The following is an 18,633-nucleotide window of genomic DNA, read 5'->3' as shown; positions in this document are numbered from 1 at the left end:
GAAGATAATTCTTTAAGAAACATTAAAAATCTTGCAGTTCAAAAACCTTTGACTAGTAGTGTAGGCTTATTATTCTTATAGATTGAAACGTGCATTAACCAGGATAAACGAGTATGAAACATGATCCGAGTTGCTTCAGAAAACTAAAAAATAGAGCAACAACAAAAGCATGTTGCTGGAAATGGGTTTATTATTGAAAACGCAAACTGATTGTCTGCCAGCAGGAGGCGCTGTGAGAGCGGCAGAACTAGCGGTTTCTCCAGTAATGGCTGTAAACAAAGCAGCTCCGCTCATGAACGCTACTTTATCAGATAAAAATGCCATCTAAACTATTCTGAAGACAGTCGGTTCCCATAAGACATACATTCATATAAAACACCCGCGACGCATTTTGATTTTGAAACGTGCAGTGCTCATGTTTATTCAACGAAGTCAAACGCCACAAATAAATCAATGTATGGGAAACACATAATAAATTATATATATATATATATATATATATATATATATATATAGTGTGTGAGTGAACCCACTTCTCTGGGTCACAAACAGCCTAATCAAGTGATCTGACAGCTTTCAGAAACGTTTCTGCTGGGTTGTTGGAAAATGAAGCTCTGCTTGAAGTGAATGCTGAACATCCTCTTCTCCTACTGGCTGCTTGCCATGTCACTCATCCAACAGGAAACCAATAAAACCAGGCTGTACTCTGAGACAGGAAATGTGAGGTTAAAAGCCGACTTGCTTACATAAGAAACACATCTTTCAATTGAAAGACAGAGGGGCATTGCAGTAGATCAAATTCTCCTCAAGCAGTGAACAAAGAGCTTGTTTGACTTACGGCGAGGAACCCATACATTGGTGTACTTGGACCCATCAACATAATCAGTTTTGACAGACATATTCAGTTTGACAGACATATTCTGAGTAATATGCAGACACACACCCAAAATACATATATACTTGAACTTACTTGAACAGGAGCATCATCATCCACCATGGAGTCATCCTACAATGCAGGAAAATATGTTATTGCCATCATGTTAAAACAGCATTTGCAAAGGCTATGGTCACAATATGTCAACTATAACCAAAAAAATTTAAAATGAAGTGATCTTCAGGAACAGAAAAGATGTACAGGAAATCACAACCACAATCTATTAGGGAAAGAAGTTATATTTAAATGACTGTTGCAAACCTCTATTACTGTCATTTGCAAATATAATGGCTCCGTGAGGGCTAATGACTATGTGCAACGTCAAATCATCTGACCACATGTTGATATGGGAGTAAAACAGTAGTGTGGAAGATTGTTGTTTACATACAGTCAGTCACAGACTAAGTGATTATTTATAGCTCCACGCATAAACAGGGGACGTAGCATGCAACGTAGGATGGCTATTTCCAGACCACAGGATTAGCCTGGACCAAAGGAAGTTAATTAGGGAAAGAGTAGGACAGGACGGAGTGCTAACAGTATAAGAGAGACAATAACAGTTACTATTTAGCAACTTGGACGAAATATTTATCCTAAAGGCAACAACACATATAATCGTCTCCTGGAGTAAGCAGGGGGTTGGTGCCATACTGAAAGTTATTAAATGATCATTATAATATATACTCTAAATAATTTATGGATCGGTTTGAAAACCATTAGATCATTTGATTGTGATTGATTCTGACACTTACTACACAAACTGTATCTTTTTGCATGACATAACTGCTTGCATATTATTTTTTTTTAATATTTCATCTATTCTCTGTTTAAAGTTGAGCGCACTGAATATTCATACAGTATGCACACTACTGTTTAAAAGGCTCACCAAGGCTGCATTCATTTGATCAAAAGTACAGTAATATCATAAAATATTACAATGACTATTGTCTATTTCAATACATTTTTATTATATATTTTAATGAATATTAAATTTACTCCTGTGATGGCAAAGCCAAATTTTCAGTAGCAATTACTTAAGTCGTCAGTGTCACATGATCCTTCAGAAAGCATTTTAATATTCTGATTTAGATAATATGCATACTTCTATGTATTTTAATTTAGGATTAGTATGGCCATTTAATGAAATTGTATATTTAATATCTCATCCAGATAATGTTACAATTAAAAAAGTGTGGGGGTGGGGGAACATAAAAGTAACCCACAGACTAAATCTGAACACAGACAGAAACATACAAGCCTGCAGGGAAAATAGTGAAAGTCTAAATGGATCAAATTCCGATTAGAGGACAAAAGACAGTCCAGGTCCAGAATGCAAAAATGCAGTTGTTTCATAATTTATGAAAAAAATAACACTTTGGCCATGACTCAAAACCTAATGGACCGTCTACCTACACAGACATTATTTGGGGGTATCATAAACTTGTGTTTTGCACATTTATGGCATTTCTTTGGCACGCCTATGACGCCCAAAAATGCTGGTATGTTGGGAGCTCACTGGATTTTGAGAAAATGCCTGTCAGTCAGTCTATAAGAAGGCAGTTCCCCACCCTGTGTTTATTACCCAATGCGTACTTAAGTCAAACTTCAACCAGCTACAAAAAGCAAGCAAGTGTCCATTTTAAGTTACAATGCACAAGTACACTTAGATCTCTGAACACAGACAGAAACATACAAGCCTGCAGGGAAAATAGTGAAAGTCTAAATGGATCAAATTCCGATTAGAGGACAAAAGACAGTCCAGGTCCAGAATGCAAAAATGCAGTTGTTTCATAATTTATGAAAGAAATAACACTTTGGCCATGACTCAAAACCTAATGGACCGTCTACCTACACAGACATTATTTGGGGGTATCATAAACTTGTGTTTTGCACATTTATGGCATTTCTTTGGCACGCCTATGACGCCCAAAAATGCTGGTATGTTGGGAGCTCACTGGATTTTGAGAAAATGCCTGTCAGTATAAGAAGGCAGTTCCCCACCCTGTGTTTATTACCCAATGCGTACTTAAGTCAAACTTCAACCAGCTACAAAAAGCAAGCAAGTGTCCATTTTAAGTTACAATGCACAAGTACACTTAGATCGAACAGACACACACACACACACGCACACTGGGCTTGTCTGGTCAAGTCTGGCTTCGACAATCTACTCATTCTCTAGTTTCACCACAGTTAACATTTAAAAGAAACTCTTCATAACGCGTTTAATACTTCGCTGCATTTTAATCTCGATGTAAACCTATATATCACGCACTTTTCTGTATTACATTTATGAGTTTGAAAAGTAGCGAAATTCGAAAACGCAAACCTTTTGTCTGAATACAGTGTTTGCAAACTGTAAACTTGTAACGTTTGTCCAATGCACCCACTGACATTCCTCCGTGACACGAAGCATCGGATTAAATGCGATCTCACACAATCCAACAACACTCCTCGATTAAATTAACGTGATATAACCTACCTCATTCTCCATATGCCCCACAGGCAACTTCTGCCAGGGGTCTGCAAACTGCGCCAGCGGCATCTCGAAGTCCCGATCTGTAACTTGCGATCACCGCGTGAAGTGATTTGACGCTGTCAGTCACTGTAAAGTTGCACTAAAAGAGTCCCGCAAAGAGGATGGTCCCTAACTGAGGCGCAAACAAAAGGAGAATTCGGTTCAGCTGCCTTCTGGGTAGGTTTTACTTCTAAAGTGTCCGGCTCCTCTTCAAAAAAAATATTCTAAAGATGTTTTTAAGAGCAGAGTAATACACTTCCGTTTTCGCTCAACATGGCGGCGTCGCTGCGTTCGTTCACCTGTCTGTCAGAACGAGGCTGGAGGAAACGTCATCATGCGTCATAGCGCGAGGGACGCTGTGGACATGGTGCTCAGGTAGTTTAATGGGAGATGTTAGATCTATTCAATCAGGGCCTTTATCATTTCGACTGCTTTTTGAACGACGCATGTGAATCACATTGATTGGAGCATCATTTCTGATTATCATTCATGTAGAGCATTCTGTCTTTAAATCAGTTTAAATCTCTTTTCCCCGAGTAGCATCCATTTATTATGTCCTTCATAAGAAAAGCACACATGTGACACTTAATAAATGAAGTGCACAATCAAACCACTGCAGATGGAGGGGAGTCACAACACCACAGCCGATAAACACCCATCCAGCAGTAGCAGAGGGCTTAGAATAAAGCTGATTTGAGGATTGTGCTTTATTCTCACTCTCTGTTTTTGATGAGACCCAGTTTATGTGTGACCCATTTCTCCAAACCACTTCGATTTATGCTTTGTTTAGTGTGGCGATCATGCACCGGGTAAAAAGGCAAAAGCAGCATATTTCTACAAATAAAGAGTTCATTTCTTGTTCACTTGCCACATTAAAGGGAAATGTTTTGTCATGGTCCCTTGAGTATTAATAGCTGGGAGAGCTCACCAATATATGCCGTCTTTAACCTTGTAAATCCTAACATAGAAAACAAAAATAGTACAAAAAAAAAAAAATTGGAACAGTTTAATGCAAATTTAGACAAGACATTTTATTTTTATGTTTGCATGTATGTTTTGTGTCCTATTTGATACACACATAGAACATATAGTGTGACACAGCTCTCACTCGAGGAAGAAATAACACCGCAATTTTACTTAAAGGCCCAAAATGAAGGAAAATATGTAATTTGCAGATAATTATACTTATATGATCAAATATATATTGTGTGTGTGTGATACTTTTTAACTTGATGTATGTTAGAATATAAAAACATAAATGTATGGATAATCAAGTAAAAACAAGCTGGTTTACTTGAATGAGAAAAAAAAAAAGATTTCACAGAAAAAATACACATTTAACACAATCTGAAGGGTGACGTTTTTAGAATTATACTAAAAGGCCTTTTACTTGCTAAAAAGTAAAAAAAACTATCAACCAGATGCGAGAAGGCATGTAGTAGATTATGTAAAACAGGTTTTTCACCATGTTTTAACCATGCTCCGAAATTCATGCATCAAATGTTCTTTATATAGGGTTAAGGACTGTATCAGTTTTCATTTAACTATATCTTTAACAAATAGTGGAAGAACATAAATGCATCTACTCACAAAGATTGTATTTGAAATATTTATTTGTAGTTGTATGACACATACAAGTCCACATTGTATGACACATACATTGCCTGATCATGTTGACTCATCCTAGTCAATGCGGCATAAAGTTTTAACCTTGTGATTCTGATGCCCCCTTTAACATCTCAACCGCATCCTAACATCTATTGCAACACCTTTTTACTTTCCTGATTCTCAGAGATTTTAAACAAACATTCTTTTGAAACAACCGTTAATACACTGGAATTGCCAAATGTGAATATCCCCAGTAACATTGTTTGTAACAAATGCAATTTCTCATAATAAATACATGGAAAAACAAAAGTCCTGTTTTAAATAAAAATTGAAGAGAGTGAGAGGGTAAAAATCTATTAATCTTTTCCCATTCTAAAGCCACATTTTCAGCTGTTTATTTTAAATCTTGTTTCATTGTTGCGTTTTATTAAACACTCAAACACTCCGAGTGTTGGAAGAGTGTTAAAATACAACCGAATTGAAATATTCCAAAAACTTTTGTAATATGGCCACACAGATTTATAATTTAGAAATGTCAAAATTTTTCCCTTTAAATATTTTGTCAAATTAGGACTGCATTTCAGACACCTTAGCCAAAACACACTCCTGCTGATATATAAAGTGAGAGAAGTGTGTGTGTGTGTGTGTGTGTTGACACAGAGCAACAATGGTAGGTATTTGTGATGTATGGACATGAGCTAAATATTCTGCCATGGCATGGACACTGGGTAATAAGCAATAGGGGCATTGGAGACATTTGAAAAGTCCCGATAATTCCAAGTTAAATACCGCTATGTTGTTCATTGATGAAGACAACAAGAAAACAAGTTGTTTCATTGTTGCGTTTTATTAAACACTCAAACACTCCGAGTGTTGGAAGAGTGTTAAAATACAACCGAATTGAAATATTCCAAAAACTTTTGTAATATGGCCACACAGATTTATAATTTAGAAATGTCAAAATTTTTCCCTTTAAATATTTTGTCAAATTAGGACTGCATTTCAGACACCTTAGCCAAAACACACTCCTGCTGATATATAAAGTGAGAGAAGTGTGTGTGTGTGTGTGTGTGTGTGTGTGTGTGTTGACACAGAGCAACAATGGTAGGTATTTGTGATGTATGGACATGAGCTAAATATTCTGCCATGGCATGGACACTGGGTAATAAGCAATAGGGGCATTGGAGACATTTGAAAAGTCCCGATAATTCCAAGTTAAAAACCGCTATGTTGTTGATTGATGAAGACAACAAGAAAACAAGGCAATGATAACATGTGAAATGAGGCAACTTATCTCAATGTGGCTGAGAGATTTGGCTGAGTTTCCCAATAACTGTCTATGTAACCTTTAGCCACATCAGAGGTGATCATATTTTGCTGTGCGCTTCAACAGGAGAGGTAGGAAGAGGAGGGGACTTGGGATGATAAGGAAGGCGATTTAGCTGATGGACTTGAGCTTGGTCCAGGGGTTGGTGCCACGCACTTCCATAGGAGGGTCATTGTAGAAGATGTGGTTGCAAAGATCATCCAGTGGAGGCTCAGGGTCTGTAGTGGCAAACTGAGCGGCATCTTCAATCTCCTTCCTTACCTCCACATCAATCTCCTGCAAAAGGTGTCAGTGTTTAGTGAAAGTGCAGAAATGTCCATCTTTCAGCATGAAGAATTACTTGGCCACACGTCCTTTCCTTTCCTATAATTGAGTAATCCCCTATCTTAATCACCAATGTGACTGACACACACAAGAACAACAGGCAATCTCAGTGATTGTGTCCTACTTCAGTCTGTCTCTCATAAGCTTCTGCAGGCTCACCTTAAGCTCCTCCACGCTGGCCATGTTGTTGCTCAGCATGCGATCCTTCAGCATCGAGATGGGGTCACTCTTACTGCGCACCTCCTGGATCTCATCACGTGTGCGATAACTATGGGAACAGTGGATAAGGAGAGCAAAGGTTGTCACATTGGGGAGGAACACTAACAGAAGAACAAACAGGAGTCTCTAGGCGCGTTTCCATTACCCTTCAAATTGCACAAATTGAAATTGAAAATTGAAAATACGACTAATGGAAACGCGTCAAAAAAGTTTTTACCCTCGCATGAGGTGGTTTTTCAGGCAATGCGCAAAAGGATTCATTCGCAAAACTGCAATGGAAACGGCTTTTTCGCATTTACAGGTCACATGGCGTATGTAAAAAGTCATATGATCATTCTTCAATGTACTATAACCTCCAAGAAACACTTCATAAGTGGCCGCGCTCCAGTATAAGGGGCTTTCCCTACTATTAATACTTAAGACAATTTACATTGCACACGTCTGCGGTGCAGTGTGGCTCTGATACGGTCACTGAAACTAATTACGGCCACTCAATGGCTTGTGTTTATGTTTTTATACAGTCTATGGTTTATTTCAGCCGCGCCACGCATGTTTCTGAAGCGGCTCTCTTTGCTGCTTCTGAAAAGATTCACACATAAGCCTCCTTTGAATAAATATAGCCAAAATCTGTCAAAATCCCACCAAAATCCATTGCCATGACTTATCGCGAGAGGCAAAAGGTTACATTTTAGCTGCATAACATTGGTTAATGGAAACGCCGTCATTTCGCAATACTTTTTTATCGACATTCAGAAAATAGTTTTGCGCAAATCTGTAATGGAAACGCGCCTTCTGTTAGTGCAGAGTTTCAGTCAACATAGGCTATGGCTTTTTAACTAGGTTTAAAGGGAAAGAGCACTTTTAGATAAACAAGGCAATAATAGATGGCACTCGTGGAAGTAGGAAAGCAAAGTTCTTTATGAACCGCAGGATTGCTAGTAATAAAGAATTAAATGCAAAAGAAAAGGCAGTAGAGCTGACTGTTTCTGTCAATGGTAAGTTTTAATTTAGAATGTTTGTGATAATGTAAGAAAAGTAGTTTAAATGTTTTGCCACTTGCTTGAGCAACTTAATATATCAATCTAGAAGTAAATGCAAAATTAAAAGCATGTGTTTCTTATATTTATTGTGTTTAAACACATCTATGAAAAATTGAATTAGCTACTGCACTGTGTAAAAAAAGAATCACAATGCTGAAAAAGCATTTTAAGTAACAATGTTTGGGGTAAGTACGGTTTTTTTTTTGGAATTGATACTTTTATTCAGCAAGGACAGAAAAATGTATCAAAATTTACAGTAACGACATTTATAATGTATCAAAATATTTCTATTCCAAATTTTTAATTTTCTTAAGCATCTTCTCCACAAATTATTTAACAATACTCTTTTAAATATTGAATAAGAAATGTTAAGAAATAAGAAATGTTTGTTGATTACCAAATCAGTAATGGATGATGAAAATTTAGCTTTGCCACCACAGATATATATTACATTTGAAAATTTATTACAATATTAAAATTGTTTTAAATTGTAAATTGTTATTAAAATTGTAATAATATTTCACAATATTACAATGTAGACTTGGTGAGCTTAAAGGAACACTCCACTATTTTTGAAAATAGGCATTTTCCAACTCCCCTAGAGTTAAACAGCTGAGTTTTACCGTTTTCGAATCCATTCAGCCGATCTCTGGGTCTGGCGGTAGCACTTTTAGCTTAGCTTAGCATAGATCATTGAATCTGATTAGACCGTTAGCATCTCACTCAAAAATGACCAAAGAGTTCCATCCAAAGTCCACACACACAGCAGTGGGCAGCCATTTTTTTTATGCTGCAGGTGCCCTGGGAGCAGTTGGGGGTTCAGTGCCTTGCTCAAGGGCACCTCAGTCGTGGTATTGAAGGTGGGAGAGAGTGCTGTACATCCCCCCCACCTACAATCCCTGCCGGTACGAGACTCGAACCCACAGCCTTTGGGTTTTGAGTCCGACGCTCTAACCATTAGGCCACGACTTCCCCAATATAATGCAGCACTTGAAAATATGCTTATTGGAAGTTACCTAGCTTATTTTCAGGCGCTGCATAATATCATGTGTAACTACAGAAGAGTCAAGTTTTAAATAGGAAAAATACAGAAACTCTTTGGTCATTTTTGAGCGAGATGCTAACGGTCTAATCAGATTCAATTATCTATGCTAAGCTAAGCTAAAAGTGCTACCGCCAGACCCGGAGATCGGCTGAATGGATTCGAAAACTGTAAAACTCAACTGTTTAACTCTAGGGGAGTTGGAAAATGAAAGTGTTCCTTTAAGAGACTTCTTTCAAAAACATGAAAGAAAAATCTTACTGACCCCAAAAATTTCAATGATAGACTGTGTTACCCAGTTTATATGGTAAAGTATTTTATATATATATATATAAAACACATGCATATTGGTTACTAAAATGTTATGACGCATGTGTCATTCCCTGTATAATGATATCCACTCTCCAGTCTACAGGTGCATCTCAATAAATTAGAATGTCGTGGAAAAGTTCATTTATTTCAGTAATTCAACTCAAATTGTGAAACTCGTGTATTAAATAAATTCAATGCACACAGACTGAAGTAGTTTAAGTCTTTGGTTCTTTTAATTGTGCTGATTCTACACAGTAGAATTGGTGGGTTTTTGTTAAATGTGAGCCAAAATCATCACAATTAAAAGAACCAAAGACTTAAACTACTTCAGTCTGTGTGCATTGAATTTATTTAATACACGAGTTTCACAATTTGAGTTGAATTACTGAAATAAATGAACTTTTCCACGACATTCAACTTATAACCCAAGAAGGACTGCTGGTTACTTAAAGCAACAGTGAGCTTTGTTTGAGATTATATAAAATACTACCTGATTCCTGGGTCACTCATACTGTGTCCATGGTAACGATAGGTCTGCAGCTCCATCAAAATGGGACCCTATGAATATAAATTTCAGATGTCTTATTATTGCTAGATAACTGTTTATATTCCATGAGTGTATATTTAAACAGAAAACATTTTATAAGTGTAACAATTAGGGGTGCTCCAATATCAGGATTTTTGAGGCCGATCACCGATTGCCGATCACAAAAAGCAGTATCTGTCGATACCGATCACCGATATCGATCTTTTTAAAGCCATTTATTCAGGGTGGAGGGGAGCATTTTTTTGAGATTTTTCAAAAATATATATTTATCTCACCTAAATGTTCGATCATGAAGTGCATTTTTGTTTTTACAGTCATGCAATTGTTGCACAATAGCTTACACACAGCACAACACAGTTGCTCAAGCAAGTGGCAAAACATTTAAACTACTTTTCTTATGTTATCATAAACATTCTAAATTAAAACTTACCATTGACAGAAACAGTCATCTCTACTGCCTTTTCTTTTGCACTGATTACAAGCAATCCTGCAGTACAGTTGCAACTTTGTTTTTCTACCTCCACGAGTGCCATCTATTATTGCCTTGTTTATCTAAAAGTGCTCTTTTCCTTTAAACCTAGCCAACAAGCCATATGTGTTGACTGTGAAACATAGCAAACTTTAATTATATGCATTTATGGTGTAATTTCTACATTTTCGTTTCCATATTTACAGCAAACAATGCGCTGTCACTTTAATTTAGCTCATGCAGCGCAAACGATCTCTGCACTGCTGCAGACGCACCGCTCCTGGAACGCATTGTCGGACCGCAACCGTGTGCAGTGAACGCTTTAAAATTCGTTAAACATGAGCGTGGAAAAAAATATGTACCGCATACGCACTGCAAACGGAGAATGTGTGAACCTGGCGTTATATGTGTGCGCTTTGAGTGTGCATGAATGCTCAGTCTCCAGGAGAGCGCGCAAGTGCTAAATGGTTTAAACACTGGCAAGAATTAAAAAGAAATGCAATTCATAAACTTTAGTGACGATGTAACACTGCCTCGATTGTGCAAGTGATACTTCCTGTGTCAACTGTGCAGCTTGCAGCTCGCTTATAGTGCAGACGTGATGTGATTTGAAGCCATTTGTGCATTTTGAGAGGGAAAGAGAGAGAGAGCGCACACGGTCATTCACTCGCACTGTTTGTGAAATTACGTCTTACAGAAAGTTTTCAAATTACTTTAAGAGTTATTTAATGAAGAAATATGAATTGTACCTCACCTTCAGCATTATAATTATTTCACCCGCGCTGGACAGAGACTGAAGACGGTGCTGCTGCATGTCGTGCCAAACCTCTCACAGCAGGCGCATCATCAGCTTGAGATTGTTTTTTTGAGATCAGCTTTTTTAGAGACCACCGATCAAACATCCCAAAGCGATTATCGGCCGATAGTGATCGGTAGCGATCAATCGGAGCATCCCTAGTAACAATTATCCCTACATCCCTACAATTTCACATCACTCTAACCAGAGCTCACCTTTCCTGATCTGCAGTGTTCAGCAGCTAATTTGGTGGCCTCCCTTACACAAAGGACGTCCATGCCATCCACCTACAAATCCAGAGAACAGGTGGGGAGATATCCTGACATGAAGAGTAAATTCAGACACAAGTAAAAGCATCCTGCATCTTACTCTCAATCCAGGGATGAAATCGCCTCTCTTGTAGTAATCAGTACTAGCCGCCGCTCTCTCCACAGAAGTACCCATGCCATATTTGTTATTCTCGCAAATGAAGATGCAGGGCAGCTTCCACAGAGATGCCATATTATATGTTTCAAAGATCTGACCCTGCAGAAACAGTGCAAAAGTGTGCATGAAACCTCCATCTACATACTCATTAGAATGCACAAGTTGTTCAAATTTAGTAGCAGAATTAGCAGCTAAATCACTCATTAGGACTAGCATGATTGTTTGGAGCTGCGTGAAAGTGACTTACCTGATTTGCAGCACCATCACCATAGAGACAGACACACAGCTCGTTCTTGCCCAGGTATTTGCAGGCCAAAGCTACACCTGCCCCAAGAGGCACCTGGGATACACATGAATAGTTATTCTTAATACTTATTACAGTACTGATATCTGCGCTCTATTCATAAGGTACTCTAATCAATTCATTTAAATTACCTGAGCTCCCACAATTCCATTTCCTCCATAAAAATGTTTAGTGTACATGTGCATAGACCCACCCTTTCCTTTAGCAATGCCTCCTCTACGACCTGATGGAAGAAATAGAGACGCATAGAAGAGGGATAGAATAAACAAATAGATAAACAAACAAATCAATAAATAATAGAGAAAAATAAGAGATCAGAACTTTAAACTGTAGGTTTTGATGTTCTCACCAGTGAGCTCTGCCATGATCTCACGAACGGTGCCCCCTCTAGTGAGAGTATACCCATGTGCACGATAGGCTGTGATTAGATGATCTGATAGATTGATACCTGCCTCAATACCAACCGCACACGCTTCCTGTTAGAGAACACAATGCACCTGTAAGTGTTTCTGTCTTCACCATGTTGTCAACATTTTAACCAATTACAAATGACTTTCGCAACCATGTGAATCAAAACATAGAATAATATTAAATTTGCTTATTTTACACTGGCAAAAGTGAGTGTTTAGAACTTAAAGAGTCTCTGATAATCTTGTGCTTGTAAAGATTATATCTGTGTGTCACCTGTCCATCATAAAGGTGACAGAAGCCCCTGATGATCTTCTGCTTGTAGAGCTGATCGGCTTTGAGCTCCATACGTCTTATGGTCTGCATCGTGCGGTAGTACTGAAGCCCTTCCTCTCTTGTAAGCACAGCCTGCAGTGGAGGGCCCTCCTCCAGCTTGTGTACATCACATTTCTGCCAAAAGAAAAAAAATGTTTATGCTTTCAAATGCATTAAGATGTTTTAATGTTTTACCGCCTTGCTGCTCACTAAGGCTGCATTTACTTGATCAGGAATACAGTAAAACACTAATACTGTCCAGTATTATTACAATTAATTTTAAATAACCGTTTTTTATTTTATTATATTTTAAACGGGTCATATGATGCGATTCCAAGTTTCTCTTTGGAGTGTTACAAGCTCTTGGTGCATAAAGAAGATCTGTAAAGTTGCAAAGACTAAAGTCTCAAATCCAAAGAGATATTCTTTATAAAAGTTAAGAGTCAACCACGCCTACCTAAAACGGCTCGTTCTAACACGCCCCCACATGTCTACCTCACTATGTGGAAATTAGTGCCGCACCAAATACACAAAATAATGATCTTTAAAATAGCATCATATGACCCCTTTAAAATGTCATTTATTTCTATAATGGAAAAGCTGAATTTTCAGCAGCCATTACTCTGTCACATGATCCTTCAGAAATGATTCTAATATACTGATTTGGTGCTCAAAAACACTTCAAAGTATCAATGTTGAAAGCAGATGTGCTGCTTAATATTTTTATGTAAACTGTGGTGAATTAAAAAAAATATATATATATATTAATGTCTTAAAAAAAAAATGTACCAATGCAAAACTTATGAACGGTAGTGTATATGCACAAAAATAAATATTACATAATAAATTAAGCAACTGCTGATCTGATAAACTCACCTTAATATCAAAGGAGGCCTGAGGGGTAAAGTCTGCATAGGTCCTGGCAGATACCACCACTCTTGCGCCCTATGAAACATTAAAAAAAATTTGAAAATACATAAACAAAATAAAAAATAAAACTCAGCTGAGAAAATGAGTGAAGGTGGTGTTTAAATTTTTTTTTTAAAAAGCAGTCACATGGAAACACACACACATCTGACAGGAACTGAAATGTTAACAACCCCGGTCAAAGCACTCTGTCTGAAGCAGGAAGTAAGCCCAAGGAAAACTAAATATATCTGTAATAATCCGACCTACATGACCACTGTCATTTTCCTTGACAACTACATCAACAAACCTGCAATCTAATACCAATAAATCAACACAGGCCTACATGTGGAAAACTGACACAGTGCATGGTATCATCTATTCTACACTGACTTTGCACATCTCTTTGATTATAGGTTTGGATGTAGAAAACTGAAACATCACAAGGAATCCTTCCATAATTAGATGCAGGACCAACATGCTGAGCAGATCTGTTGCTTCTGATATCTAACAGTGACAAAAAAACAAATAAAGTTTGTAGAAGAACAATCTGTTTAGTGATTGAAGTGTCATCGGCCGAAGCATTGTGAGTTGGAGTATGCAAGTGCTCTGTGTAAAATGGAAGGGACATGCAATACACCATAAGGAGGGTTAAAATGATGTTAAGCTGTGTGTGTGTGTATATATATATATATATATATATATGAAAGAGACAGTATGTAATTTTAATATAGGGGCTGCCAGTACTCACAGCAAGCTGTGGCTCTGGAAAGGGAGTCTCTCCAGCCAGGCTGTGGGTGATCTCTGGGAAGGAATTATCAAGGCCCAGGAGGCTCTCGGCTGGTGGGGGACAGTGGGGGTCTGTGCTGGTTACGCTGGAACTGCTGTTAGCTACTGCAGGGGATAACTGTGCTGGACTGGCGGCTGGGTTAGGCAACTTAACTGTAATTAGGACAGGTGATGGCGAAACATCTATAACGGGACTGATGATCTTTTCAAATATAGGTTTTTCTTTTTCTGATACTCTTTCTGTAAGTGGAGGAACCACGTTTATTTCTTCTGAGATGGATGAACCACTGGTCATCAGCGGTTCCACGTAACTTTCTTTCTGAGCTATCGCCTCAGAGGAAACGACATCTGTCAGAGGTCTGTTGTGTGGCCCCAAGTGTCCTAAAGCCTGGCCACTGTTAGTGTGTCCTAAATCTTTGTATTCTGCAGGAGGTATCTGTGTTAGAGGAGGGGAAGCTAAAGGGCTGTGGGGTTGTGCATCTTTTAAGCGTGAAAGGGGGTCGGGATCATGATCATGTGGAGCGGTCAAATTAGCATATTCGCTCTGGACTGCCAGGAGCTGCAGAACGGCCCGGAGAGTGGAGGACTGTAAAAAGAAGGGCACAGGTCACTCCAGAGGCTCAGACTCAGAAGGCCATAAGAAGGGAACATTTAAAGGAACAAGAAGAGACTTTTAGCCATTTAGAGACCACAAAGAAGGCATTTTACTGCACAAACCAATCTAATCTATGCTAACCAACACTAGGCAACTCACAGGCAATAAACAGCTGTTGATGGCTACCAGTCAGATAACATTCAAATGGTCAAAATGGCAGATGTTGACAGACACTGATTTCTAGATAGCAGGGTGCCCAATAATCAATATAATGCCAATATCCACATATGCAATTTTCATTATGAAATTGAGATGTACAGTGATATGAACTGAACACATTTTGTGCAATATTTACTCAGAATTAACTAAAAAAAAAAGTATGTATTGGCAAAACAGTTGACAACTTACTGACACTGACATTTATGTTCATCACATAGACATATAATATTATTGGCCAAATCATATCACAACTTCAAATACCAGAAAGTCACAATGTGTCTCAAACAGGTTTCAATTGATGTCTCTCTTCCTATAAAAAAGATTCTAAATCCACCAGAGGAAAAAAGGGTACTTTCCCTGACAAAACGGGGAGTGTTTTTAACATACACACGTCTGTGTGTGTGTGTGTGTGTGTGTGTGTGTGATTTAAAGGTATGATGTGAGACATAGTAAATGGCTCGGGTTAATAGAGCAGAATTATTCCCCTCAAACCCATAACACAGCAAACTAAAACAGCCACGATTATATGAGCAGCAAGTAAAAAGCATGTAGCAGAAGCGTTTAATATGTCAAAACCAGTGAATGGAAACTCAGTGAGGAAGAAAAGATGATCTAAAAATAATAAGTGAGGAATAAAGTCTTCGTAATGAAATAATTTCAAGCAAACATAATAATCATGTACATAACAAAAACTGAAGAAAAGAGCAGATGGCCCAGACGTCATGTCAATAAGCCCATTTCTAAAACTACCATCCTTACCTCTGATACCAGTTCGGCTCCCTTAAAGGAAGCCCATGGAACAGTAAAAATGAGCAAATGTGATATTGAGAGCGAGAGAGAGAGAAAGACATAAGAATTAGTAAAGAGAAAGCGATTGAGAGAGAAAGAAATAAGTGAATCATTATCACGAAAACAAAGATGCTTGACTTGTTCTGCAAAATTCCATTCATTTTATTGTGCCAACCGACCAACGACATTCATTTCATTGTGTCAACAAAGCTTTTATTATTAGACTTAGGGTCACAGTTAGAGGAATAAAATTGATACCGTGATTACAGATGAACTGCAACTTTTAATGTCACCTAGAGTAAGAAATTAATCAGGGCTCAGGGGAAAAAAAGACATCAGTATACCCGAGTTTTGAATTCCTTTGTTGTTTTATTATATGTTCAGGCCAGTGTAGTTATGGGATTAATAAGGAGTTTATCATATCTAAGAACAAATGTGTAGTTCACATGGAAGTATTTTTCGTGAGAAAAAAAACAACAAAGTAGGACAGATAAGAAACAGCATTTACATGTCAAACTAGCAATAAAGAATAGAGGTATATAATCTAAAAAAATGACTGGCCAATTGTTTAAAATAAAAAATTAAAATTTGATTAAAGTATTTGAAGTCACTAAGTGAGTATGTTATAAGGTTTTGGAGAAACATGCCCTCATAAAGGTATAAATATGCCCCTTAAAATATTTAACAGTAAAAATATTGCCTCTTAATAACAACATTAATAATAATAATATACATAAATATCTTATTAATTCTTATATGTTATATATAATAATTTTGGACACGCTTATAATGTTGTAAACTCCTACTTGACAAGAACTGAGTGACATTAAACTATTAGAAACAGACTAAAACGTTGCTGTCCACTTAATGTTGCATAAAACAGAGTATCAACCATCTGGACATTTGCCACTGGACAGTAAATATGATGAAAGACAGACTGCTTTTATTTCTGACAGAGAATTACAGAAACAGACTACCATTTCAACCAAACGTTTCCTGACAAGTACATTGTTTCTCATTTGTTACAGTGTCTTATTATAGGTTAACGTTAGTTCAATGACAGTTTGTTGACTAACCAGTTTTAGACGTTACCCTCCCAGTGCATTTTAGCTAGCTAGCCAAGCTAAATCACTTTGTACAAACAGTAAAATATCTGATTATCCTTACATCAATAATAAAAAGAAATGCTACATTGGTTGACGTGAAATAACCAGCACAAACGTGAGACTTTAACAGCAATGTGTCTTTAGCGGGGTGTCAGCCGGGCCTTGCGTAACGTTCCCAGGGCAAGGTCAACATGCATTACTGCGCTTCATTAGCCTTCAAAACATTCGTACATTTGCTTTACTAAGCAAAGCTTTACGAATCAAGGGATAAAATACTTACGTTCCTGCTGGCGCTGCCCCTCAGAACGTTAGAAATGATGGTTAGCATCTTTCGCATAATATTACCCCCACAGCTCACCAGAAACAGATCTCCTTCAGTCCTTGTCTCACACAAACCAGCCAGCGAACGAGGTTTACGCCCGCTGCAGATTCGCTGCACATTCCATTGGAAATACCGCCACCTGCTGGCCAGAGCCCGCACTACAACCCCGTTTCTCAGGCCGGTTCCTGCATCACTAGCATCTCAAATGTTGTATTCTCCTTTCAGAGTGACATATATATAAATATGGTACTTCATGCATCAAAAACTATGTTTGTTCATTTTGTTTTGTTTTTTTAACCAAAGCACCATTGCAAGTGCACTGATCCACAAACAAGGCCCACTTACTTGTGCGCTAACACAAAGAACTACATTTCAAAACAATTGTAAATGTTTAGCATTTATTTTAGAATTGTGAGGTGTATAGCACTGTATTGTTTACTTAATGCATGAAATTGTATACGAATATGGCATCTAACCTGATAAAGGTCTATTTCTGTCTTTTTCCTTTTTGCAGGATACTGTATTTTAAAGATAATTTTATAAAATGCAAATACGCTTTACAGATCTTTGTTAGTAAGAATTTAAACACTGTTGATTCATGTTCAATTAACCATAAACAATTATTGCACATGCATCGGGCGGGACAGTCAGACACTAACAGTTTATAGGCAACAGGCAATTAAGGTGACACTTAAAATACCTTATGACATAAAAACACAAAAAAAGATGCCCAAGATGTTCCACCTTTGTGAACATGGCATAGTCCTGCTGCAGGGAGGTATGAGATGTGGCCGGAGCAATAAACGGCACATAAGACATTGCTGCAGGGAGACATGAAGGACATCTAATCATCCTTGTAGTGACAAACCACATGTAATCATGTGTCCCCTTCAGATCCCTCCCAGAAATATCAGGAGCCTTGGTGATAGAGTGGAGTGAAGTGACATATGGTGACATAGTGCTCTGCATTTATCCCATCCAAAGTGCACACACACACCGTGAACATTTCTGCTGCAGCGCCCAGGGAGCTGGGGGTTCAGTGCCTTGCTCAAGGGCACCTCAGTCGCTGTACATTCACTCCCCCCACCTACAATCCCTGCCGGTCCAAGACTCGAACCCACAACCTTTGGGTTACGAGTCCGACTCTCTAACAATTAGGCCACAACTTCCCCCCTAAAAAAGTAACATCTCACATCAAGAACTGGCAAATCTGTTGCAGTCCACACGGATGTGATACACTGCAGTACATTTTCATTGCAAATTTGCTGGAAATATTAATATAATACAATTTTAATAAGTAACATTTATATATATTTTTATA

The 18,633-nt window shown here is 37.9% G+C and overlaps 2 protein-coding genes across 5 annotated transcripts in view; both read right to left on the bottom strand.

The window, feature by feature from the left end:
- LOC107599949 (ribosomal protein S6 kinase alpha-3-like) overlaps nt 1-3,822 on the bottom strand; it is a 21,772-nt gene extending 17,950 nt beyond the window's left edge. Inside the window, exons 1-2 of the mRNA XM_016291704.1 lie at nt 3,414-3,822; nt 971-1,006 (exon numbers count right to left, since the gene is read on the bottom strand). Coding sequence (XP_016147190.1) covers nt 971-1,006; nt 3,414-3,476 — 99 coding nt within the window. The 5' untranslated portion in view covers nt 3,477-3,822. The remainder of the gene's footprint in view (nt 1-970; nt 1,007-3,413) is intronic.
- A 2,069-nt stretch (nt 3,823-5,891) lies between these two features.
- Nucleotides 5,892-17,410, bottom strand: LOC107599948 (pyruvate dehydrogenase E1 component subunit alpha, mitochondrial-like). Of its 4 annotated transcripts, XM_016291699.1 has the most exons (13): nt 17,271-17,410; nt 15,855-15,875; nt 14,244-14,867; nt 13,463-13,531; nt 12,548-12,721; nt 12,213-12,339; nt 11,995-12,086; nt 11,807-11,899; nt 11,503-11,658; nt 11,349-11,420; nt 9,812-9,879; nt 6,868-6,976; nt 5,892-6,660 (listed from the first exon to the last, which is right to left on the bottom strand). In XM_016291699.1, the coding sequence occupies exons 1-13, from the start codon at nt 17,325-17,327 to the stop codon at nt 6,496-6,498; spliced, it is 1,827 nt and encodes a 608-aa protein (XP_016147185.1). In that variant the 5' UTR covers nt 17,328-17,410; the 3' UTR covers nt 5,892-6,495. The 4 variants fall into 4 exon arrangements, with proteins under 4 accessions (XP_016147185.1, XP_016147187.1, XP_016147188.1 ...); XM_016291701.1 differs by lacking the exon at nt 15,855-15,875; XM_016291702.1 differs by lacking the exon at nt 14,244-14,867 and having other exon boundaries at nt 17,271-17,409.
- Between the last annotated feature and the right edge of the window lie 1,223 nt (nt 17,411-18,633).

The sequence above is a fragment of the Sinocyclocheilus grahami genome, unplaced genomic scaffold, assembly GCF_001515645.1.
Source record: "Sinocyclocheilus grahami isolate Dianchi unplaced genomic scaffold, SAMN03320097.WGS_v1.1 scaffold275.1, whole genome shotgun sequence".
NCBI classification, from domain to species: Eukaryota; Metazoa; Chordata; class Actinopteri; order Cypriniformes; family Cyprinidae; genus Sinocyclocheilus; species Sinocyclocheilus grahami.
The sequence above is the reverse complement of the archived record's forward strand: the minus strand, read 5'-3'. Positions and strand labels throughout refer to the sequence as shown.